This window comes from Dipodomys ordii, unplaced genomic scaffold, assembly GCF_000151885.1.
Source record: "Dipodomys ordii isolate 6190 unplaced genomic scaffold, Dord_2.0 Scaffold43, whole genome shotgun sequence".
Taxonomy (NCBI): Eukaryota; Metazoa; Chordata; class Mammalia; order Rodentia; family Heteromyidae; genus Dipodomys; species Dipodomys ordii.
Genome location: NW_012267259.1, coordinates 2685550 through 2710487, shown reverse-complemented (window position 1 = coordinate 2710487; position 24938 = coordinate 2685550). Strand labels below are relative to the sequence as shown.

General features: G+C 38.9%; 1 protein-coding gene across 1 annotated transcript in view; it reads right to left on the bottom strand.

The window, feature by feature from the left end:
- Positions 1-24938, bottom strand: part of Me2 (malic enzyme 2, NAD(+)-dependent, mitochondrial) — a 45735-nt gene that overhangs the window by 10158 nt on the left and 10639 nt on the right. The window contains exons 3-12 of the mRNA XM_013018970.1: positions 20034-20183; positions 18707-18782; positions 16802-16963; positions 16061-16164; positions 12516-12625; positions 12333-12430; positions 11409-11522; positions 7710-7824; positions 4381-4523; positions 1805-1907 (exon numbers count right to left, since the gene is read on the bottom strand). Coding sequence (XP_012874424.1) covers positions 1805-1907; positions 4381-4523; positions 7710-7824; positions 11409-11522; positions 12333-12430; positions 12516-12625; positions 16061-16164; positions 16802-16963; positions 18707-18782; positions 20034-20183 — 1175 coding nt within the window. The remainder of the gene's footprint in view (positions 1-1804; positions 1908-4380; positions 4524-7709; positions 7825-11408; positions 11523-12332; positions 12431-12515; positions 12626-16060; positions 16165-16801; positions 16964-18706; positions 18783-20033; positions 20184-24938) is intronic.

The following is a 24938-nucleotide window of genomic DNA, read 5'->3' as shown; positions in this document are numbered from 1 at the left end:
ACCATCCCCCGCCCCCCAGAACAAAAAAGACATGGCAACAATGTGAATTAACATTTAAAAGTCAAGCTGGGTGCTTGTGGCTCATCCCCATAATACTGGCTACTCAGGAGGCTGCCATCTGAGGATCTCAGTTTGAAGCCAGCCTGGGGCAGGAAAATCCATGAGATATTTATCTCCAATTAACCAGAAAAAAATCCAGAAGTAGAGCTAGGCTAAATGGTAGAGTACCAGCCTGAAGCAAAAAACTAAGGAGGGTGCCCAGGCCCTGAGTTCAAACCCCACTAGTAGCACTAAATAAATAAATAAATAAATAATGTCAATACAGTAGCAGAGAACTCCCAATGCAACCATGATTTGACATAAATTCCATAGGAAAAGATGAAGAGATGTTTCTATAATGAAATTATTCTGTCATAGACATGTATGATAATGGCAATGAACTCAAACTTAGATGCATCCCACAATGATTTTAGAAATTTACAAAGAAAGATTATGGGAAAGGAAAAACCCTTAGACATGTAAAGGAAGAAGAATCTTATTGGCTAGTTTCCCATCATCTCTGCTGGACTTAACTAAAAGTGAAACCAAAGGAAAGTCACCAAGAGTCTGAGGACACTGACTGTGACTTTACAAATCTCTACTTAAACTGTCAAGTCAGAGGACAAAATAACATTATTTTCAGACTTGTAGAAATTCAGAAAGTGTTTGTGTTTTTCAAGCTTGTTCAAAAATATACACATTGCATTCACAGAAGACAGAGAATGGAGTAGATTAGTCTACCATGTAGAAGAGAGAAGAAGGGATAGAAGAAATAGTTAGCTGCAGACTAAAATCAGTAAGAAAGGAAGAGAGCTGACAAGAAATGAAAGTTCCTTACATTTCATACACTTGAAAGAGTTTAAGTCTCAGAAACTTAGTGATACAGAATTATGTGTTAGTATATTTATCAAATTACAGTCTAATTGGAGATTAGATTAGTATTATTATGAAATTTTCTGTTCTTATAAATCATGATTTTGAATAATCACAATCCCATAGGCAAAGCACAAAAAAACAGTAAAACACAAAGTCAAAACCTTTGTCCCCACCAATAGGGAGGTGGAGGCAGGAAGACTGGGAGTTTGAAACTAACCGAGACTAACCAAGATGGGTGAGACTCTTGACTCAAAAAAATATTAGCTACCAATGAGAAGAAAGCTAAACAACAGATTTTATTTTGCATTTTGCAAACTGTAAAAACTGCTATCATAATCTCTAAGTAGGTTATATAAAGATAAAAGTAAGTAGAGTCTAGAGAGCTCAAAGTAGTAAGACAAAGTGAGCAGACAGGGAAGAGAGGCAATTTAGGCCTGTGTGCACTGTGACCTATAGTTCAGAGGCAAGTTCCTATGTATGGTGGATTTAGAAGAATCTGGACAAAGGGAATTAAGTGGATGTGACTGATTTTTTTCTGACCAGAAAAAGTCAGAGCAAACCACTGACAGGAGTTTCCTGTGAGAACTGTGATAAGGAGGTAGTAAGGGAAACACAGAGGGGTAAGCAATTTTATGCCATTCTGTTCCTCTGCATTTAATGAACCATATACCATTTCAATTCTATAATAAAAACAAGTTTGGTTAATGCTATGAACGAATATCCTGAGAAAAAAGAACAAGCTGATTTGCTAAATTGAGTTTCCCTGTATAGTCATAATAAAATTCTTTGAACACTGTGGCTCATTTGAACCTTAAGTGCCAAAAAATTCCATTAAGCACTTTCATATAATTGACTACTGACTTGTAACATAAAAAATGGGGGCATTTACCTGGAAAAATATATACATTGTTCCCTTGGCCTGGTGTGAAGACTCTTCCATCTTGGAGTTTTACTGGCCCAAATGGACTGCCACTGGCAAACAAACATCTTCCCTGTTGATGAGTTAAATAGTATCAGCTTTGTTACTTAAAATAATATCACTTTGCTACTAATGAAATCAAACCATTTCAACTTTGTTCCTTTACATACATGAGAAAACCGGAGGTGAATTCAGAGCTAAATCCTGTTGTCAATTACACAAATAGTTACCCAGAAACAGGCATCATTTATTATATAACATACCTTCCTATTAAAATCCTTCTATTGGAATGAGGCTGGTTTTAGGCAGAGAATGCATTCAAATAAAATTGAATGATGCTCATTAATCAACTTTTAAAACCTTGAAACTTCTATTTTCTTTGTAAAATTAAAATGATTAGTAAAATTAAAATGGTGTATAAATACCATTCCAAATAATAAAGATTGATATAAACACCTGTAAATGAAGGGGGAAATTTCAAAATTAATTACTATCATGTATGCTACATCTGTTATTTTGGGTTCTGTACCAAGAGCTTTACAGGTGTTACCCAAGTTAATTTAACTCTCATGGAAGACCTTCTGTGCTTGTTATCATTTTCATTTCATTGATTAAAAGCCAGGCACCAATGGCTCAAATATGTAATTCTAGCTGCTCAGAAAACTGAAATCTGAGGACAGTGATTCAAAGCCAGCCTCAGTAGACTCTTATTTCCAATTAGCCACCAACAAGCTAGAAGGAGAGGAGCGGCTCAAGTGGTAGAGTACCTAGTCTGAGTGAAAAAGCTAAGAAAGAACACGAGGCCTAGAGTCCCAGTTCAAGCACATAAAATAATATAAAATCAGAAACTAAGGCTGAAATATTTTTAGATACTTCATGAATGTTACACTGTTTCACTACAAAGATATATCTCCCCTCAGGAATCAGTTTATATATGAGGCATGTGGTATCATCACACCACAGGAAAAGAGTAGCATAGGCCTGTACTGCAGCACTCAAGAAGCTGGGGCAAGCAGATCCCAAATACCAGGCTGCAGTGAGACCTGTCGCAAAAACAAAAACAAAAATCCAGGAGAAAAGAACAAAGAAAAGGCTTCAAACTTCTTATATTCATCTGATCTTAGTACTAGGCCTTATAATGGCATATAATAAATGTTATTTGCATCTTCATGATTCCTAAATGCCCCAAAATCTTTTATGTATTAAATATTCTTTCTCCCCCCAAATAAGTCAGAGCCAGGAAAAATAACATTGCTCAAACAGTATAATTTTATCTTAGAATGATAAAGAGTAACTGAAATAACTACTATCACTTAAGAATTTACTAAAATAACAATATCTACAGGTTAGGCTAAAAGATCATGTATAGAAAATTGAAGTATCTCCAAACAACACTATAGAACCAACTGCCACAATACCTGATCATGTAACATTTTCAATGTTTATATATTGCTTTGTTTTCTCCTTTTCTCAAACCTGAAAATTAATATTATACCTTAAGACTCATGAGTATTCTTTGTTGTATAGCCTGGACAACAAAGCAGTATCTGAAAAATGTTAAAAACAAAGTATCTCAGGAGGACCCATTGCAACAATGAGATGTACAAGTCCTTATGTCTCGAAAAACGAACTTTACAACTTTGGTGGGGGGGGGCAGAGGGGGGAAGGATACGAAGGGACGGGAAGGGGAAACAAAGCAGGAGGCTACAATGCTTGATAAGAAATGTGCTCATTATCTTTCCCATGTAATTGTAACCCCTCTGTACAGTATTTTCACAATAAAAATATATTAAAAACTAATAAAGATGTAAAAACAAAAAAAACAACAAAAAAACCCCCCAAAGTATCTGCCAAATTTTACTTCTAAGCAAAGTGAAAATATACTTTGAAGTGAAGGTAAAATAAGAAAAAATTCAGGAGGCCGGGCGCTGGTGGCTCACGCCTGTAATCCTAGCTACTCAGGAGGCTGAGATCTGAGGATCGTGGTTCAAAGCCAGCCTGGGCAGGAGAGACCGTGAGACTCCTATCTCCAATAAACCACCAGAAAACCGGAGATGGCGCTGTAGCTCAAGTGGTAGAGCGCTCGCCTTGAGCTGAAGAGCTGAGGTACAGCGCCCAGGCCCAGAGTTCAAGCCCCACGACCGACAAAAAAAAAAAAGAAAAAATTCAGGAGAATTCAGACTTAAGAAGTTCTGGTAGGAACTTGTAGGAGGAAAATGATCTTAGAGACATAGATAGAAGGAATATATATCAAGAGATTTAAATGTAGGTGAGTCTAAATGAAAATTTTCTCTATAAAAATAAGTGTCTTTTGACTTTAAAACACACAGAGAAGCAACAGTAATACAGACAGCCTGGGGGCATGAAGATGGAGTTGTAAAGTAGCAGCTTTCCAGAACCAGTTCAAGCAATCAATATCAGACTTTGGTGACCCAAGGATGCATATGGCAATCTCTAGCAAAACCACTAAGTGCAAGAATGTGTAAGTAATAATCTAATAGAAAATAACAGATTCAATGAGTCACATGATTATCATTGACTAATACCTCTGTAAGTGTATAGGCCTCTTCAGGTGTGCACTCAGCCTTAGTGGTAGGATTACTTAATGCAAATATTACAGGTCTTTCATTAATAGATGCCATGGCTTTGATTACCTCAGGAGTAAAAAGCCTGCCAGCACCTGCAACTCCTGTAACATATAGGAAAAATCAAGCTCAGCACAAGTGTAAGAAAGCAATTCTTACCAACAACATTTCTACAATACCTTCACCATTACAAAACCATAGAAACTCTCATCATAAAAGATAGATTTTTGAGGGCTGGGAAGTTGGCTCAGTGGTAGAGTGTTTGCCTCACATGCATGAAGCCCTCGATTCAATTCCTCAGTACCACAAAAGCCGGAAGTGGCACTGTGGCTCAAGGGGTAGGGCACTAGCCTTGAGCTGAAGAGCTGTAGGACAGTGTCCAGGCCCCAACTGACAAAAAATAAAATAAATAGATTTTTGAATACAAAATTGGAGTGAATACTATGGGAAAACAATCAAAAATCTAAAAAGAAAAGCAATGAAATACTAAAATGTTCACTTAGATATCTGGGTACCACACACACAGTATATCAAGGGAAATTTAAAGGAAAAAGAGGATTAGATTATTTCCCTCATTTTCTCTGGATAAAACCTGTCACAATATGCATGAGCCTTTAGGACATTGAGCCAAGGAAAATGGTCCACTTATCGGAAGTACCAAGAACTGTCATATTCTCAGAGGAAGAAAGCGATGGTGGCTGGTGCGGCTGGGACATGCAATTACTGTCTAATGAGTATAGAAGTACATGTTTATAAGATGCAAAGAGTTCTGGAGACTGGCTGTCCAACAGTGGGAACATACTTAACACTGCTGAACAACACATTTAAGAAAGGTTAGAATGACAAAATTTGTGTTATTTTAAAACAGAAGATAAAAATAAAATGTCTTAAAATCTTTTTTTCTTTGTTGTGTGTATCAACACTGGGGCTTAAACTCAGCCTGGGCTCTGCCCCTTAGCTTTTTTGTTTAAAGATAGTGCTCTACCACTTGAGCGGGACGGCTCCACTTTGGGATTTTTGGTGGTTAATTGGAATAAATCTTAAAGACTTTGCTACCAGGCTGGCTTTAAACTGTAATCCTCAGATCTCAGCCTCCTTAAATAGCTAGGATTACAGTCATGAGCCACTAGCATTACAGGTTTCAACATCTTAAAACTGTTAAATTCTGTAGCACTCATTACAAAATAACATTTAGAAGAGACAAAAGATCATCTCGAGTAATCAATTTCTGATACAGTTGTGTTTACCTTTTAGCAATTCCCTATAAGTCTGAGTCACAATACCAAACCCTGAGGATACAAGTGAATATAATGAAGCTGGGTGAATCGGTCATACGAATAAACTTATTTACTCCAGAGTCCAAGACCAGGAGGATCATGGCTCAAGGCCAGTCTAGGCAAAATATCAGTCTTAACCCCACCTCAATTAATAAGCTGGGCCTGGTGATGCACATCTGTGATCCCAGCTACATGTGAGGCCATAGGTAGGGATATAATGGTCTGGCCTAAGGCCAGCTGAAGCAAAACACAAAGCACTACTTGAATATTAATTACAACAAAAAAGGACTGGGACATGACTTCGGTGGTAGACTACTTTGCAAGCACAAGGCTCTGAGTTCAAACCCCAATACTACTCCCCTAAAGAAAATAATACAGGCAGATTATAGTTTGTTTTTTAAAGCAACAGAAAAATCAAAGAACCTTCAACAAGTGCTCTGATAAGGGCACACAGGAAGTGGAAGCAGAAAGGAAAAACACTTAGGCCTTAACTGAGCACTTTTTTCCCCCAAAATTTTTCTTTTCATTTTCTTGACCCTGCAGAAACAATGACTAGATTTATGGGTTTCCACATTGAGTTTTGAGAGGAATGTGACTAGAGGACTGTTAGATGTCTTCTCACTATACAATGCAAGTGTCCTTTTTAGTGAAGAAACTTTTCCCAATGTCAGGAACTTATTGTTGATGACTGTGTATTACTGTTTGATGTTCAGCATGGCTCCTCCATAAAAAGCATTAAAATCATAAGCAAGATTGTCCAGTCAAACTTATAGCTAACCCAGGAAATCAAATAACCATATCTTTTGCTGCTGAGAACTTCAGTGTTATGTTGATAAGAGTCCAAAGCCAACAATTCCATTCCTATCTCAAAACACACTGAATGTTTTCAAGTTCTGTCACAAACACAAATCTGACACTGCACTGTATTTTCATGGTAAGTTAGGACAAATAATCTTGGTCTGTTTAAGATTTTTAAGCCTGACAGTCATAATAACTTTAAAACCAAAGCAGCAGGAGAAGTGGGAAAACATGTATATATCCATAATCCTAGCTACCTGGGAAGCTGAGGCAGTGGATCACTTAAGCCCAGGATGTAGAGGCCAGTCTGAGCAACATAACGAGACACTCTTCAATCCTCACTCTCCCCTATTTTCTCAATGCAGGGCTTCATTATGTAACTCAGGTTGGCCTGGAACTCATAATCCTCTTGCCTCAGTCTCCTGAGTGCTGGGTTATCTCTTTAAGAGATAAAGAGAGAATATACATGCAACTCATGGTTAACTATATAGCTTTTAACACTTAAAAGTATAAATATTATTTTCTTTCTTCCCCCTACTCAGTCTTGGGGCTTGAACTCTGATCCTGGGTGCTATCTCTGAGCTTTGAGCCACAGCAGCACTTGCAGATTTTTCTGAGTAGTTTATTGGAGATAAGAGTCTTGCAGATTTTCCTGCCTGGGCTGGCTTTGAACCATAATCCTCAGCTCTCAGCTTCCTGAGTAGCTAGGATTACAGGCATGAGCCAAAGGTGCCCAGCAAATGACATCTTTTAAAAAGGAGTTTTCATGTATGGCAACAAAATCTCTCTCTCTCTCTCTCTCACACACACAATACAATGTCAGTTCTCTGTATCCATGGGGTTCTACATATGTGGAATACTGGAGAAGAAAAACTGTCTGTAACACCATGTGCAGACCTTTTCTTGTCACTTTTCCTAAGCAATACGGTCCAACAGCTATTTGCAGAGCAGTTACATTGAATAAAGTATGATAAGTAATCTAGAGATAAATGACACGTGAGGGCGAGTGCAGAGATTGTGTGCAGATACTGCACCATTCAAGATCAGGCTTTGGAATCTGCAGTAGGCCCTGGAACAAGCCCTCACAAACACTAAGAGACAACTGTATGTGCCAAAGGCTAGGTGAAATGTCAATTGATTTTTATTTATCCTATATAGCAGTTATAACCAGTAACAGAATTAGCAACAGTGTTACTTATCAACAACTTTACTTACCAATTATAGCTGAAGGTTTCAGTACATTTACTGCATCTTCAAAAGTATCAGGGACGTACTCTGGGACTGGGTGAACGAATGGTTCCTGATGGGGATCTATGTTAGCACTTCGCCCCTAAAGTTTTTGAATTAAACAAAAAACAGTATTTTATAATAAGTACATCTTAAAGATTAAGTGAAAAGACACACGCATTTTAGAAAAGCAAATGGTAATATAACAAATATACAATCACTTTCTGCCAAATGGATGAACGAACTTCTGAAGTGAAGCGGGTAAGTGGGTTGGCTGGCTGACTGCAGCTCTGTGTTGAAGATTGAACCCTGGGCCTTGTGTGTACTAGGTGAAAGCTCTACCACTGGCATACTTCTCTAGCTTCTCTACTTTTTCTAAAGTAAGGCCTCTCAGTAGCTTGGATCACATTTTTCTACCAGATAAATTCAGGTCAATTAGATCTGTCACCAAATGAATTTCAGGAAAAATCCTTTGGGATTTCAGAGCTTCAGATAGATATCCTGGAGTTCTACTGCCAAGAGTTTATAGAAATAGGAACAGAGCATTCTGGCACCAGATGGCTAAATTAAAAAGTAGTGCCTTTCTACCTAAATCCCAGCTTTAAAACAAAAGCACCATCAGGCTAAAACAATGAAAAAATTTTCAAAGATTTAAAGCAGAAAAAAAATCCACGGGGGTAGGGGGATGGGGTGGGGGCAGGAATTCAGAATGAGAAACCCATCATCCTTACTACAGTCAAAGAAAAGCTCCCCTTAAATGTGAACTTTTCAACCAGAACTCCAAATATCCTCAGAACGAGAAAATGCTGGGAAAACAGCAGACCATGACTACTTGGCTGAGAAGTTAATTAAAGGCTTAAATACAACCTCAAAGGATCCAGTGACCCAAACACTGGCCTCTTTGGCCTGCCCCAGGATTACCAAAACGTCTCTACATGGAGACTTAACGGAAAATACTCCAAGTCTCAAAATGGTTGGCAGTGATCAGGACCATCAGCAGGGATGAGAAGCCAAGCCCACAGGTCAAGGTACTTGCACATCCCAAAGGAAATACAAACTCTAAACCTACAGATGAACAGAGACTCCTCCCACTAGTACCAGAGAAACCCACTGTAGTTACCAATACTGCATTCATTCTACATTACAATGAAGACTGCAAGACATTTCATGAAACCTACCATGGCAGAATGAAGCATGAAACTGCATACTAATAAATACCTCTTCCTCTAACAACTTCCTTTAAACGTGAGGCCTTAAAATCTTCTCGTTTTGGTGCTAATCCTGGGGCTAAAACTGAGGGCCTGGGCACTGTCCCTAGGATTTCCTTTTGCTATCATTTGAGCCACAATTCCACATGCAGCTTTTTGATGGTTAACTTTTTTGGTGATAAAAGTCTCACGACTTTCCTATCCAGGCTGGCTTTGAACCATGATGCTCAGATCTCAGTTACTCAGTAATCTCAGGATTACAGGCATGAGCTACTGGTATACCCTTCAAATGTTAACATTTTATACACCAGCAAGTTTGGAAGCCACAGCTGCCCTGGAAAACAGCATTTTCAGGGGGTTAGAGAGCAAGATTCAAAAGGAAGACTGCCATTTGAATTCTATCTCCATTGCATACCAGCTGATCACTTTGGAAAAGTTCCTGACCATTTTCAAATTCAGTTTCTATGACTGCTGCTAAGCTTCACAGGAAGCAAGCCAGCAAACAAACAAAGCTCCAGGATTTTCAGAAGGACTCATGGAGAAAATGCATATAAAGTCCTTGACCTGTATACTTCAAACTACTGTTACTTCCAATTATGAGTAATTTAAGTCTCAAGTTTCATCATTTGTATACTATGATTTCTTTGTTTCTTGTTTTAATAGATTACTGGGAGTGATGAAGAAGAAATTTCAGCACTGGCCCAAAGTACACTGAGATAGCTTGCTTTGTAATATGAATGGCAAGTAACACTAGGGTCATTATAATGTGGACAAGTGAAAATAGAACTTTGTGTACTGGACAGTCCAAACTCTCAAACAGTTTTATTTCAGTATGTCACCCAGTATGAGGTTCAAGCTAATGAAAATAATCTAGGGACTCCTCTCTAGTCCCCTCTCCAAGTAAAGGTTTTTCTATTTTCATTCTATTTTCCTTCCACTTTCAAATAAAGTTGTTTTGTTTACCTTTAAAAAATAAGCCAATAAGCTGGGCAGTGGCATGCCTATAATCCTAGCTACTCAGGAGGCTGAGATCTGAGGATCATGGTTCAAAGCCATCTTAGGCAGGAAAGTCTGTGAGACTCTTATATACAGTTAACCACCAGAAAACCTGAAGTAGAACTGTGGCTCATAGTGGTAGAGCACTGGTCTTGTGTAGAAAAGTGCTCAAGACCAGTCCTAAGGCCCCGAGTTCAAGACTCATGACAAAAAAAAAAAGCTAATAAAAGGTGGTGAGGTAATTGATGGGGAGAGTTCTTTACTACCCATGAACTGATTTCAGGAATACATGCCTTACTTTCTGGGAGAGTGTGTACTGAGTTTTATTCTATTGCTATAGGGGATTATGATGCCCAAAGTGTTCAGTAATTTCTGCTCAAAAGCCAGGAACTGGCTTATGTCTGTAATCTTAGCTACTCAGGAGGCTGAGATCTGAGGATCAGTTTGAAGCCAGCCAGGCTATGAAAGTCCGTGAAGACTCTTATCTCCAATTAATCTCAAAAAGCCAGGAGTCGGGCTGGGAAAGTGGCTCAGTGGTAGAGTGCTTGCCTTGCAGGCCTGAGGCCCTGGGTTTGATTCCCCAGCACCACATAAGCAAAAAAGGAAAAAAGCCAGAAGTGGCACTGTGGCTCAAGGTAGAGCGCTAGCCTTGAGCTGAAGAGCTGAGGGACAGCACCCAGGCCCAGAGTTCAGGCCCCACGACCGGACCTCCCCCCCCAAAAAAAAAAGGCAGGAGTGGACCTGTGGCTCAAGTGATGAGTGCCTTGAGGAGAAAAGACCAGGACAGCGCCCAGGCCCACAGTTCAAGCCCCAAGACCGCCCATTCCTCCCCTCCCCCCACCTGCCAAAACCCTTCAATAATTCCTGCCCAACTGTTAGCTGGAACACTAAGTAAGATGTTCTATGTTCCTTGAGGACTCGGTGAATAACTAAGAAGTAGAGCTCATGCCTAGCACACATGTACATGTACAAGGCCTTGGGCTGAAACTCAATCATTATCTTCACATGCAATTTAGTTTTAGAGCAGCCAAATACAATCATATATAATACATGTAAAGTCATACTACAATGTCTGGCACATTTCAACCTACTGTTACTTTAAATCATGTTACTTTAAACTTTAAGCCTGAAGATTTTTCATCTTTGTTTTCTTAAGAGCTAGAGGACAAGCTGGGCACTTTTGTCTCACCCACCATCACACATGCACGTGCACATACACACACAGAACCTGGGGACAAAGCAAGAATGATTAAGTCTTCTGCCAACACAGATGATATGATTTGCATATGAAACAAGAGTCCTTATGAAAGACAATGAGACTTGAGGATCTGTGTCAGGAATGCAGTGGAAGGTCCACAGAGTATGCACGTGCAGTTTGGATAGTCTAGTGAGATACATGATTTGAAGAAATAGTAATATTTTAAAAAATCCAACTAAAATATCAGAACGATACTCTTATGAGTTTTTAAGTCTGGAACTTTACCTTAACCAATAGACCACTCTTGTCAAACATCCAGATTTTCTTTTGTGCCTCTTCTTCGGAGAGGCCATTTTCCACCATTGACATTACGATCAGATTTGCAATTCCAAGAGCAGCCTGCCCAACAAAACATAGGGTTAAAAACAAAAGACTAGCATCCAATGTAAATGCTTGATTAATTTATATATGAAAGATTAGAGGGCTGAGAATGTGGCTTAGTGGTACAGTGCTTGCCTTACATGCATGAGGCCCTGGGTTTGATTCCTCAGTACCACATAAAACAGAGGAAAAAAAAAAGCGGAAGTGGCACTATGGCAAATGGTACAGTGCTAACTTTGCACAAAAGAAGCTCAGAGACAGTGCCCAGGTACTGATTTCAAACCCCACGACAGGCAAAAAAAAAAAAAAAAAAGATTAAGTAATATTTGGTTTATTCTTCTTTATAAAATACATAAAAATTAAGTCATGATTATTCTCTCTAAACATTTTAAATTACATATTTTGTAAAAGGTGCTGAAGTCTGGCATTGGTGGCTCACATCTGTAATCCTAGCTCCTCAGGAGGCTGAGAGCTGAGGATCATGGTTCAAAGCCAGCCCTGAGAATCTTTGTGAGCTTTACTGCTCAGGACAGTGCTCTACCATGTGAACTACAGCTCCACTATCCATGAGACTCTTATCTCCAATTAGTCACTTTCCCCCCAAAAAAGGTGGAAGTGGAAGCTGTGGCTCAGGTGGTAGAGTATTAGCAATGGGCCAAAAAGCTAAGGAACAGCATGCAGCTGATGAATTCATGCCCTGTATCAGCACAAGACAAAAACCCAACAAAATGAAAAAGAGGTACTGAATTCATACCCCCAACTTCTTTATTATAAACATCAATTCTGAAGAACATTAGTTTTAAGTTTTAACAAGCTTACAACACTCACCTCTCCTGCTCCAAGAAATAGGATTTTATGCTCTGAGATTGGCTTATTGATAACTTTTTGGGCTGCAAGAAGACCTGCTAGAGCAACTGCAGCTGTCCCTATAATGAAAAACAAATTTAATTTTTTAACGTATATTATAAATGTTTAAAATGTGAGAATCAGAACTTAGCTTCCCTTTTTTACCTTGAATATCATCATTGAAGGTACAATATTTTTCTCGATATTTTCTTAAGAACCTGAATGCATTGTGATTTCCAAAGTCTTCAAACTGAATGAGTATGTTCCGTCCATATCTAAAAACAAGAAAACTCATAATGGTAAGTATTGAAAATACCACTGTTGAACAGATTTTCTGTCTAATATGTTCTTTCTTCTCTCTCTCTCTCTTCCAATCCCTCCTCTTCACATACTTTCCTTCCTTCCTCTCCCTCCTTCCTTTTCCTTTCTTGTGGGAGAACTAGAGTTTGATTCAGAGACTTGTTTTCTAGGCTGGCTAGATTCTGCTGAGCCACACCTTTAGCTCTGTTTTTCACTATCATTAGTTTTAGACAGAATCTAGTTTCCCATCCAGGCTCCCAGGTTTATGTCTGATCCACAATGTGCCTATGGAGGCTTCTTTTGTGGCTGGAATTACAGGCATGTGCCCCACAGCCAGTTTCCTTCCAAGGACATGGGGTGTCATCAACTTTTCTGTCCATGTTGGCCTTCCAGTCTCCACCCATAAGTGGGCAACAAGTTAAAGAGAGACTTCTTAAGAGGATGAAGTAAAACTGACCAATAGAATAGACACATGAAAAAATGCTCAACATCTCTGGCCATAAAGGAAACACAAACAAAAACAACACTGTTTGTGGGTAGGGATGGAAGGGAAAAACTGGGAGAGAACAAGGGAAGGGGTGATATTGTTCCATAACCCCACTGTATATCACCTTTATAGTAACAATAAAAAGTTAAAAAAGAAAAAACCACTGAGATTCCATCTCATCTCAGTCAGGATGGCCATCATCAAGAATACAAATGACAACAGAGGCTGGGACAGACGTGGGAGAAAAAGAGCCCTAATACACTGCTGGTGGGAATGTGAACTGATACAACCACTGTGGAAAACAGCTTGAAGATTTCTAAAGAAAACTAAACACAAGCCCGGCGCTGGTGGCTCACGCCTGTAATCCTAGCTACTCAGGAGGCTGAGATCTGAGGATCGCTCAAAGCCAGCCCGGGCAGGAGAGACCGTGAGACTCCTATCTCCAATAAACCACCAGAAAACCGGAAGTGGTGCTGTAGCTCAAGTGGTAGAGCGCTCGCCTTGAGCGGAAGAGCTGAAGGACAGCGCCCAGGCCCAGAGTTCAAGCCCCACGACCGACAAAAAAAAACAACAAAAAAAAAGAAAACTAAACACAGAACTACCCAGTGATCCAGCAATACCATTTATCCAAAAGATTACAAATCCAGGATATAGTAAAGCTATTTACACATTTGCACAACCATGCTCATTGCTGTACTCTTCCCTATAACCAAAATATGGATAGCCCAAATGCTCCTTACTGGATGAATGGACCAAAAAAAATGTGGTATGTATACATGTATATATATATATATATATATATATTATATTTATATATAATGAAATTTTTTTTTTGGGTCCAGTCGTGGGGCTTGAACTCTGGGCCTGGGCGCTGTCCCTCAGCTCTTCAGCTCAAGGATAGCACTCTACCACTTGAGCCACAGCGCCACTTCTGGCTTTTTTCTTTTTGCTTATGTGGTGCTGAGGAATCAAACCCAGGGTCTCAGGCATGCAAGGCAAGTGCTCTACCACTGAGCCACCTTCCCAGCCCTGTATAATGAAATTTTACCCATCCATTAGAAAGAATATGACATCATTTGCAAAGAAATGGATAGTGCCAACTAGATTTGAGCAATCTCTGAATACATGTGTGGTTGGTGGAGAAGAGTCAAAGACAGCACCAATATCAAAAGTTTGTCTATAGGGTGAATATAAGCACTATTGACAGTGGTGGGGAATATAGAAGTAGGCTGTTTGGAAAGGGGAAGGATCCAGTTTAAGACATGAAAATGTATATATAAGATGTAGGGCACCAGACTCAAATATAGTGAAAACAGGCGTTATACTGTGGGGGAAGAACATACAAAAGTAACAAAAAGAACAAAAATCACATAGTACATTAAAAACAACAGCAACAAAGATAAAACCTCATGTGTCCCTATCTTGGGGTTCATTTCACTTAGCATCATCTTATATGGTCATATATACATAGCTTTTGACCTTTTCTGCTTGTCCTAGATGTATACTAGTTATTGCAAATAAGGGAAACCATGGGACCTATGTTTCTTTGGGCCTGGCTTACTTCACTTAATATAATTTTTTTCTAAGTCTTTCCATTTCCTAACAAATGGGGCAGTGTTATTCTATATATCATATTTTCTTGATCAATTCATCTACTGATGGGCATCTAGGTTGGTTCCATATCTTGGCTATGATGAATAATGCTGTGATAAAAATAGTTGTGCTGGTAGCTTTAGTATAGCCTTGTTTATGATCGTTTGGGTAAATGCCCCAACATGGGATTGCTGGGTTACAGGGGAGCTCTATGTGGAATCTTTTGATTCTGGTACCCGGCACCTTGTATATACATTTTTCTAATTTGGGGAGGGGAAGGGAAATGACAAAATGCTGAAACAAGAATATAGGTGGACCTATTTTAACAATGATATATACAAGACACTATGTTGAAAACGAACTTTACAACTGGGCGGGGGGGGGAGGCAGAAGTTGGGGAGGTGGAAGGGAAGGTTATGGTAGGGAAAAAAGAAAGGAGGGGTAACAATGCTCGATAGGAAATGTACTCATTACCTTACTCATATAACTGTAACCACACTGTAAGTATCTTTACAATAAAAAATATAAAAATATATATTTAAAAAAAGACATGAAAATGGAGTAGCAACAGAATATCTCAACTGAAGATTCCAGCTGTTAAGAGATGCAGAACCATGGAAGTGAGTTGACATGGGTTTGAAAGTCCCATGTCTAGAGGTCCTAACAACTATGTGTCGTGTGTGTGTGTGTGTGTGTGTGTGTGGGTGGGTGTGTGTGTTTGCAGTTCAGGCATATAGCTCTTGCCTAGCAAGTATGCAGCCCTGGGATTTAATCCCTAGCAAGATATTCAGTTTACATAGCTCAAAAACAAGACTATGTATTCATCCAGTCTGAATGAAAAAGAGCAAGAAAAGCCAGTGAAAATGGCAGAAGAAAAGAGAAAGAAGAGCAAGTAAAGATTTTCTAGTAGTCAAGGGGAAAAAGTGAGAACACAGGAGGCAAGATAAACTGGTTGGACACTACAAAGAGGTAGAAAGGAGCACTAAACGGTCTGAGAATTTACAACACAAAAATGCAGGAGAGCTTCTGAAGAGTGGTGGGCTCAACTAGTAGTCCTAGGCCAACAAGGATGGAGATGTGAGGGTCTGCCAGGAGAGGTGAGTGTAGGCTCTTCAGATGTCTGAAACAACTGTAGAAGGCAAGGCAGAACAGAACTACCATGGACTACTGGCCCATCTCATTGAATAGTTAAAAATCCAAGTCCTTAAATTTTGAATCTTGATCTGCTTATCTTCTATAGGACATAAAGAAATATAAAACAAATTACAGACCCTCTCCCCAGTTAAAGGTGCCTTTATTTTTATGACATACTTACAACTTTTAAACTTACCTATCAGTAATTGCTTTCATAAACTCATCAATCAGATCATCATAAAGCTGCGAACGATCTCGTTTCTGATATAAGCCCATGTAAAATGGATCTTTTAATAGTGCCTATAAAAGAAACCAGTGGAAAATAAAACATTTTAGGGGCTGGGAATGTGGCTCAGTGGTAGAGCACTTGCCTTGCATGCATGAGGCCCTGGGTTCGATTCCTCAGCACCACATAAGCAAAAAGAAAAAAAAGCCAGAAGTGGTGCTGTGGCTCAAGTGGTAGAGCACTAGCCTTGAGCTGAAGAGCTGAGGGACAGCGCCCAGGCCCAGAGTTCAGGCCCCATGACCAGACCCCCCCCCCAAAAAAAAAGAAAGAAAAAGAAAAAGAAAACATTTTATTACATTATTAAACATACAAAACTTGTAATCCTTCTAGAAAGTACAAATAGCTTAATTTTCTATTGTTTGTATGAATATTGGTGTGTGTTCTGGACTTGAACTGAGGGCCTCACACTCTTGCTTGGCTTATTTACTCAGAGCTGGTACTCTACTATTTAAATCACAGTTCTACTCCTGGCTTTTTACAGGTTAATTAGAAATAGAGAGTCTCATAGACTTCTATTTGGGCTCTAAACTGTGATGATTAGACCTCAGACTGATGAGAGGAGTTAGGAATACAGTCATGAGTCACCAGCACCCAGCTAGAATGTAATTTTTAAGAATTCCAAGAGGAAGATCAAAGATATGTATGACTCACTTTGTTGTCAGTCCCCACGTCAATACAAACAGGCAAGCACCTCTCAGGACGTATTCCTGCACAAGCGGTATAGAGGCAAAGCTTTCCTACTGGAATTCCCATTCCATAGACACCCAAATCTCCAAGACCCAGAATTCTCTCGCCATCAGTCACCACAACAGCCTTAATTACAAATAAGACAAAATAAAACACAGCAAATTACATTTACTCAATAATGAGGCATTAAAGAAATGCATTTTTATTTTTTTCATGTATTTTCACTCTCACTTTAAAAAATAGTTCTCAGTTAACTTCCAATGTAAACCTATGAAGCACACTTAATCTAGGATATCTGCCTATTTTGATATATTAATTTAAAAAAGTTATGCTAAATGCAATGGCTCACACCTGTAATCCTAACTACTAGGGAAGTAGAGATGGAGAATTGTGGTCTGAAGCCAGCTTGGGTAAAAGATTTCTTTTTAATTTTATTTTCTCTTATTAATTGGATTTATTTTTTATTTATGTGGTACTGAGGAATGCATTGTGCATACTCACTAAGTCACATTCCTTGCTCCAAAGGTAAAAGGTTTTCAAGACTCCATCTCAACCAACAAAAAGCTGGATGTGGTGGAGCATGCCTGTCACCCCAACTGCATGGGAAGCATAAATAGGAATATAGTCCAGGCCCCCAGACATAAATATGAATCCCTATCTCAAAATATAACCAAAAGCAAAATAGGACTGGAGGCATGGCTCAAGTGGCAGAGCATCTGCATATAAAGCTCTCCAGAGTATGGGGATGAAGAGGAGGTGGTATTAACTAAATTTGACTTCCCTGGCTTTGGCTTGTAAACAGGATGATTCTGACTGAAGGATCAATATTTAAATACCAAATACTTTCAGGAAGATTAATATGAGAGAAGTGAACAAAATTCTCTCAAAGAAGAGATTACCATAATAAAAAATTAAGTTTAGAAACTAATAGTGTCCTACAACAATATAATAACAACACAAATAAGAAAAGCACTATTAAGAGTAAAGGAAAAAAAGATGTAGGATTAAAAACTACATACCTACATATAAAAATTTAAGACAATACCCTGAGTTCATTTATCTTATCAATTTTTTCTAGATTATCTGAACTAATGATTCTCCATCTGTATCTACTTGGTAAGGAAGGCAGAGGCAATAAAAGCAAGTAAGATTACTGCCTATAATAAACACAAAAGCCCATAAAAAACACAAAAAGTGTGTGTGTGTGTGTACACGTGCGCACGTGCACTGGTACTGGGACTTGGCCTTTCTTTCCCTTAGCTAATTTTGCTTAAGACTGTCACTCTACAACTTAGGCCACACTTCCACGTTCAGCTTTTTGCTGGTTAATTGAAGATAAAAGTCTTGGATTTATCTGCTTGGACAGAATTCGAACTAGGCAGATTCTCAGATCTGTTTTCTGAGCAGCTACGATTATAGGCATGCGCCACCAGTACCCCACCAAAGATCTTGAAGTACGCTATTATATTTTACTCCATGAAAAACAGTCATATTAACCAGGGGTTTTATATTGCTACATTTAACTCTTGCTTTAAAAAGTATTTATTGCAGAATAACAGTTTTCATGGCATTTTAATCTATTTTTCTTTACCTAAAGTAATTAGTGAGACAGGAGCAGGATACTGGAGTGTTAGTGACTGTTCAGGTTCGCCTTTTGAAAAGCTTCAATTTTATTCTTAGAGTGACATCAAACACCAGTAAAACATTTTACAACTATTACTATTACCCATCTCTGCCTGTCACAAAGCATAAGTCTGCATGTACAAGTGCATATATCAGAGCAACAATGAAAAGCTGTTCTTGGATATTTAGAGGTAACTTACAAGGACAAAGAAAACATTGTGAAAAGGAGGGTTGTGCTATTAGTACCTTAACATGATTTTCTGGCCAGTTATCCACAATTGATCTAACATGACCTCTGTCTGAGATTGAAATAAATAATCCCCTGCAACAGAACAAAAACACCTTTGCATTTCATGACAGTTTTGTTTGTTTCTAAGTTCTTGTCCATAACTGGAATTCTTAGATATTTTAATAAAACAAGACATAGTATATTTCCCAAACAGATTTAACTATGTCACACTGCTTTGTTTCCAACACTTTTCAACTACTTCAAATTGTAATTATATTGTTTACATAGTAGCTAAAACAAAGACTATTATTAAATGATGGAATCATTGTATCCGTATCACATGGACAAATAAACTTAATACTCTTCCAGTAAAAAATAATAAAGGCAGACCACCAAATATAAGGAAGCAGAATATTGCCAAGCAAACTACTACTAAAACTCACTGAAACTGAAAAGTGAAAAAGATGACATAGTTGAAGCATCAGGAAGAAGTAAAAAATTGTTTAAATTTATTACTATTACAATTTAACAAATCAAAAGTATATGTTTATCATCTTTAACACACTGTTTTTAAGTATACATTGTTAAGGACAGGTAAGGAAAGTTAAAACATAGCATACTGTCCTGAGATCATCTAGATTTCAAAAAGGGCAGAGGAAGAGGAAGAAAAAGAAGGGCAGAGAGAAAACGTAGGATCCAGAGTTGTCAGGCAGCAATGGTCCCCGTGGACTCCACCGCTTCTGAACTAATCCTTGTATTTACTTTGTTCAGTGGCATCTGAACTGTGGCATCATTACTGTAGCCCAAATCAGTATTGTCTCAGCAGTTGTTCTCAGGGTACATAATCATCTGATGAGCTTTTAAAAAAAAAGTCTAGTCCAGCTGGAGTGGAGCTGTGACTCAAGTGATAGAAAGCTACCCTTGAGCACAAAATCTCAGGGACAGTGCCTAGGCCTTAAGTTCAAGCCCCAGGATTGGCTCAGATAAAAGATCTTAAGGATAATGATGGGAAATCTGCCACCAGAATTAAGATCCTTTTGTGGGGAAAGTAAAGATATTAAAAAAAGACACAATTTCTTAAAGAAGAATAGGCATAAACTGCTACTTTTTTTCTAATTTGTAAAACTTTTTTTGAATTGTGTTGCTTGCACAAAAATAAAAGATATGAACATACAGGGTTTTTATCAATCTCTTTTAACCCACATTAAGCTTTTGTAAAATATATATAGCTGAGATAAAACTATTAACCCAGAAAAATCTAGGTGCTACCGAATTATTGTTCTTACACATTCATATATTTATGTATTTATACATATATATGTATATATTTTTAATAAGCCTTACTTAGGTCTTCTAAAGATGTGCCCATACTGGGAACAGGCAAGACCAACTGTGGGTGTGTATACAATTGGCATTAGACTTTCAATATCATCCTGTAGTATTCGGTAAAACAGTTTCTCGTTTCTTTCTTGTATTCCCATTATATAAATGTATCTGAAATTAAGAACAAAAATGAGTCAGCCTTCATCACATTAAAAAAAAATTGGCTTTCAAAAGTTAACCTTAGGGCTGGGAAGTTGGCTCAGTGGTAGAGCACTTGCCTTGCATGCCTGAGGCCCTGGGTTTGATTCCTCAGAACCACATAAGCAAAAAAGAAAAAACCCGGAAGTGGTGCTGTGACTCAAGTGGTAGAGCGCTAGCCTTGAGCTAAAGAGCTGAGGGACAGCGCCCAGACCCAGAGTTCAGGCCCCACGACCAGACTCCCCCAAAAGTTAACCTTAATGTCTAAAAGTAAGCTTACCTCCCCATCTACGTACCCACCAAAGTATACCCAAACTATAAATTATAACTACTTTGTACTTAACTATAAATTAGCAAAAATATATGTACTTAAATGGTAGATGACAATGAAGAAAACAAGAGACACACAGCTCAAGTTTGCCAACCCTTGCAGAGAGTAAGGCTCTGTACAACACTCTTAAAAAATGCAAAGAGCACCATGGGGCCTTACCCTTACAGAAGGAACCATCAAGAAGGCTGATATGTGAATCAGGAAGCAAAATGAAGTAAAACGTATCCAAATATTGACTAAACATTAACTGTGCCAGGCACTATTCTGAATTCCAACGACATAAAAAGTCATCCCTTCTGAGAAGTTTACAATCCAGTGGAGTTTTAAGCATTGTAAGAGCTACACGGAGCACATAGGTACGGATATATAATCAACTTCTTTTACAAAATAAAGTTCTATAATGAAGAACAGTTAATACTGGCTTGAAAACCAGTTCTGATCTTGAATTAAGTGTGTCTAAAACAGTCTTATTATCTTTCCTTCCATATTTTTTGTTCTATCTTCAGATCAGTGGGAAACCTAAAGAAGGTCTATTCTTCATTTCTTCCCCTTTTATCCTCCCCTTCCCTAATCCAGCAAATCACCGGGGCCTACAGAGTCTACCTACCTAATATCTCTCAAATATATTCATTTCCTTCTACCACATTCATTTGAAGCCACCATCATTTCTCATCTGCACTTCCACAAGAATCTTCTAACCAGTCTTCTTCCCTAGTCGAATCCACTCTTAACAACATTAACTGTCCCAGGCATCAGTGGCTCATTAGGAGGCTGAGATCTGAGGATCACATTTCAAAGTCAGCCCTGGCAAGAAAGTCCATGAGACTCCTATCTCCAATTAACCACCAAAAAATTGGGAGGGAAGCTGTGGTTCGAGTGGTAAAGAGCTAGCTTTAGCCACAAAAGATCAGGGACAGTGTGCAGGCCCTAAATTCAAGCCTAAGGACTAGTGCAGTCACACACATTTACTGTCATCATTTCTATTCTCCTTAAGTGGTTTTCAGTACAGTAAGATAAAATACAGTAAATAAAATCAAGCTGCTGTAACACTTAATAAGATCTCTGTTTACATCCCAGACTCACTTTTTTCTGTATTGGTTTGAGTGTTCATTTCCTCAACTATACCACAACTCTGACCCTGGAGATGCTGTACCTGATGACCACCTCTGTCCAGGTATAATCCCATTGTCATGTCTTCTAATGCAGCCACTCTCAATACATACATACACACATGCATACATACATGTCAGACTTTCCTATGTTCAGGTTGCACAATACCCTACTCTCTTCTTCATTCAACTTTGCATTAATTTTACACTATCATGAAGTTAAAAAAATCATACACTGAGCCATCATGAGGACTATGTATACATTGGAAGGTGTATGTAAATTACATGCAAATATGATGCCATTTTATACAAAGAACTGGAGCATATATTGATTTTAGTATGGGGAGAGGGAGGGGAATCTGGGATCCAATCCCCTGTGGAGAGAGGCGTGACTGCACTCTGAATTAAAAATGTTCCTGTAGCATCATATCTGGATGCTGGGCAGCTGTAGAGAGCCACAGCTGTCACTCATGCAATCAAGAGGGTCAATAATCAGTACTCTACAGTGGACTGTGATGCTAAGCTATGATATGTGATAGGTTGAGCACACTGAATACATCTTCAAATTGTAATATTTTCAATTCATGATCAGTTTATGTAACTCCATCATAAGCTGACTTACATTGTAAGTTATACTTGTATTATTTCCCAGAGCTAGCAAAGTGACATCTGACTAGTATGAAATAATTCAGTGAATAAATAAGAAGAGAACCATTCAACAATGAATTGTATGTTCTACATAGCTCCTGGGGGGCAGAAATGACATCAAAAGATAGTAATTAAAGGGAAGAAGATTCCTTCCAACTATAGGGAACTAATGAACTGGGCTATTAAGATGGAAGCGATAGCAGAAGTGTTAAGGAAAGAACACATGGCCCATCAGGCATGTGACAGAGAGAAGTTGTACAATTTTTGGACTTCCTTGCTGTTATCACTTTTACCCCTCCCGGGATACGCACACACTCACACACATTCTCTCCCTCTTCCAGCTTTTCCTTTCCTTTTTATTTTGTGCTAGTGCTGGTGCTTGAACTAATGTCCTCACACTCTTGCTTCTTTTTTTCCCCACTTAAAGCTAGCACTCAATCATTTGAGCCACATCCTCAATTCTAGCTTTTTGCTGGTTAATTGGAGAAAAGTGTCTTTCGGATTTGTCTGGCCAGGCTGGTTTCGAACTTGGATCCTTAGATCTCGGCCTCTTGAGCGGCTAGGATTATTGGTGCGAGCCTCTGGCACTGGTTTCTGCTCAAGATTATGAAAGCTCAGAAATGACAAAAAGCCTTTATTCAACTCTGTGATCACAACCCTCCACCAGTTAGCTGGTGCTATGATACCTTTACTTTCTAGTTGTTGAGGGATCTGGATTTCTAGCTCTTTAATCACTTTGTTTCTTTCTGGTCAATCACTTCCCTTCCAGCTCATCTTCACTCCCCACTCTGGATCTTAGGACCGGTTTTCTCATTCGGTCTGTCACTGCTGTTATCATTTACAACCTTTCACATCTCTGTCTTACTGCGGTATTCTTCCACAGTGTCTTTCTCTCCCACCAGAGAGTGAACAGCCTGATAGAAGTACAGGAGTGCCCGGAATGAATCAGTGAGTAAATAAAACACTATAGCACTTGTTCCAGCCCAGCAAACTCTTAAGCCCAAATCAACGTCGTATTTCTACTCATCTAACCATGCTCAGCTTCACATCATATCCTGGTAGTTCTTCCTAACCCCTTGCCAACTCTATCCAGCCACAGTCATTCTAAATCTTAGCTGACTTTCATATCTGTGTCAAAAAGAAAATCAAGGTATCAGGTACGATGAGACCTCATAAACTCCAGTTCAAGCATCACTTCCCCAGGGATTCTGATTTCCTGACTTGGGCCAGGTTCCCTCTGAATGTGCATTTGTTTCAAGGTATTTCACACTAAAAACAGAGCATAACTGTTTTGAGCATCTAGAATGCAAGGTTATACATTACTGGATTTGAATGTGTTTGCCACATATCACGTGCTAGAACCTGAATCCCCAAATGTCCGCAGTATTTGGAGATGGAGCCTTTGGGAGGTAATTGGGTCATGAGGATTTTGCCTTTGTGAATGGATCAATCCTTTCATAGATTAGTGGGTCATGATAGTGTAGATCTGTTATCAGGAGTGGGTCTAGTTAAAAAGCCAGCTTGGCTCAAGTGGCAGAGTACTTGCCTAGCAAGCATGAGTCCCCAAGTTCAAATTCCTTTACTGACATAGAATAACAAATAAATTAAAATTAATAGAATTTTAAAAAGCCAGTTTGGCCATCTTTTGTGAGCCCCACTCTGTGATGTCCCATATTACCTGAAGGCTCTGCAGTCTCCACAAAGAAGGCCCTCACCAGTTGCAGTCCCTCATCCTTTGTCTTCTTAGTCTCCAGAACTCTATCACCCACTTTACATACACAGAGATCACTTTCTGATATACAAGATCATTTCTTATACACATGCAAATGATACAAGTCATGAAATAAAATGGTGTAAATTGGATGCTGTTTCTTGCTTTTATTGTTATCATAAAAACTGACTCCTGTTGAGTTTTATAATAGTGAACACAAGGGAATAACTCACTAAAGTAGCAGTCACGCCAGGTGCTAGTGTCAAGTGGTAGAGCACTCGCCCTGACCTGAAGAGCTGAGGGACAGAGCCCAGGCCGAGTTCAAGCCCCATAACCGACAAAAAAAAAAAGAAAAAGAAAGAAAGAAAGCAGAGATCAAGAGGTTCCTGGTTTGAATCCAGGGCAGAAAAGTCTGTAAGATTCCATCTCCAAATCAGTAAAAAGCCAGGCTGGAGGTGTGGCTCAAATGGTAGAGTGCCAGTTGAGCAAGTTAAGAAGGAAAAGGAAAAAGAAAAGGGAAAGGAAAAGGAAGAGAGGGAGAGAGAGGAAAAAAGGACTAGTCAACTGGACTAGAGATGTGGCCCAAATAATAGTGTTTACCTAGCAAGATGGAACCCTAAGTTCAAACCTTAGTCCTGCCACACAAAAAAAGTAGTCAACTGATTAAAAAAAATCAAACATTATTAGATTATATATTTTTCATGCCCTATCAGCAATATCAGTCCCAAATTTTCTCATCAGAATAGCAATAAAAAAAACCAAAAACAAACTAAAGCCATTTCCTCTTAACTCAGGAACAAGACAAGGATGCCCACTCTCGCCACTCCTTTTCAATCTAGTATTAGAATGCCTAGCCACAGCAATAAGACAAGATGCAGACATAAAGGGGATCCAAATAGGGAAAGAAGAAATAAAACTCTCCCTCTTTG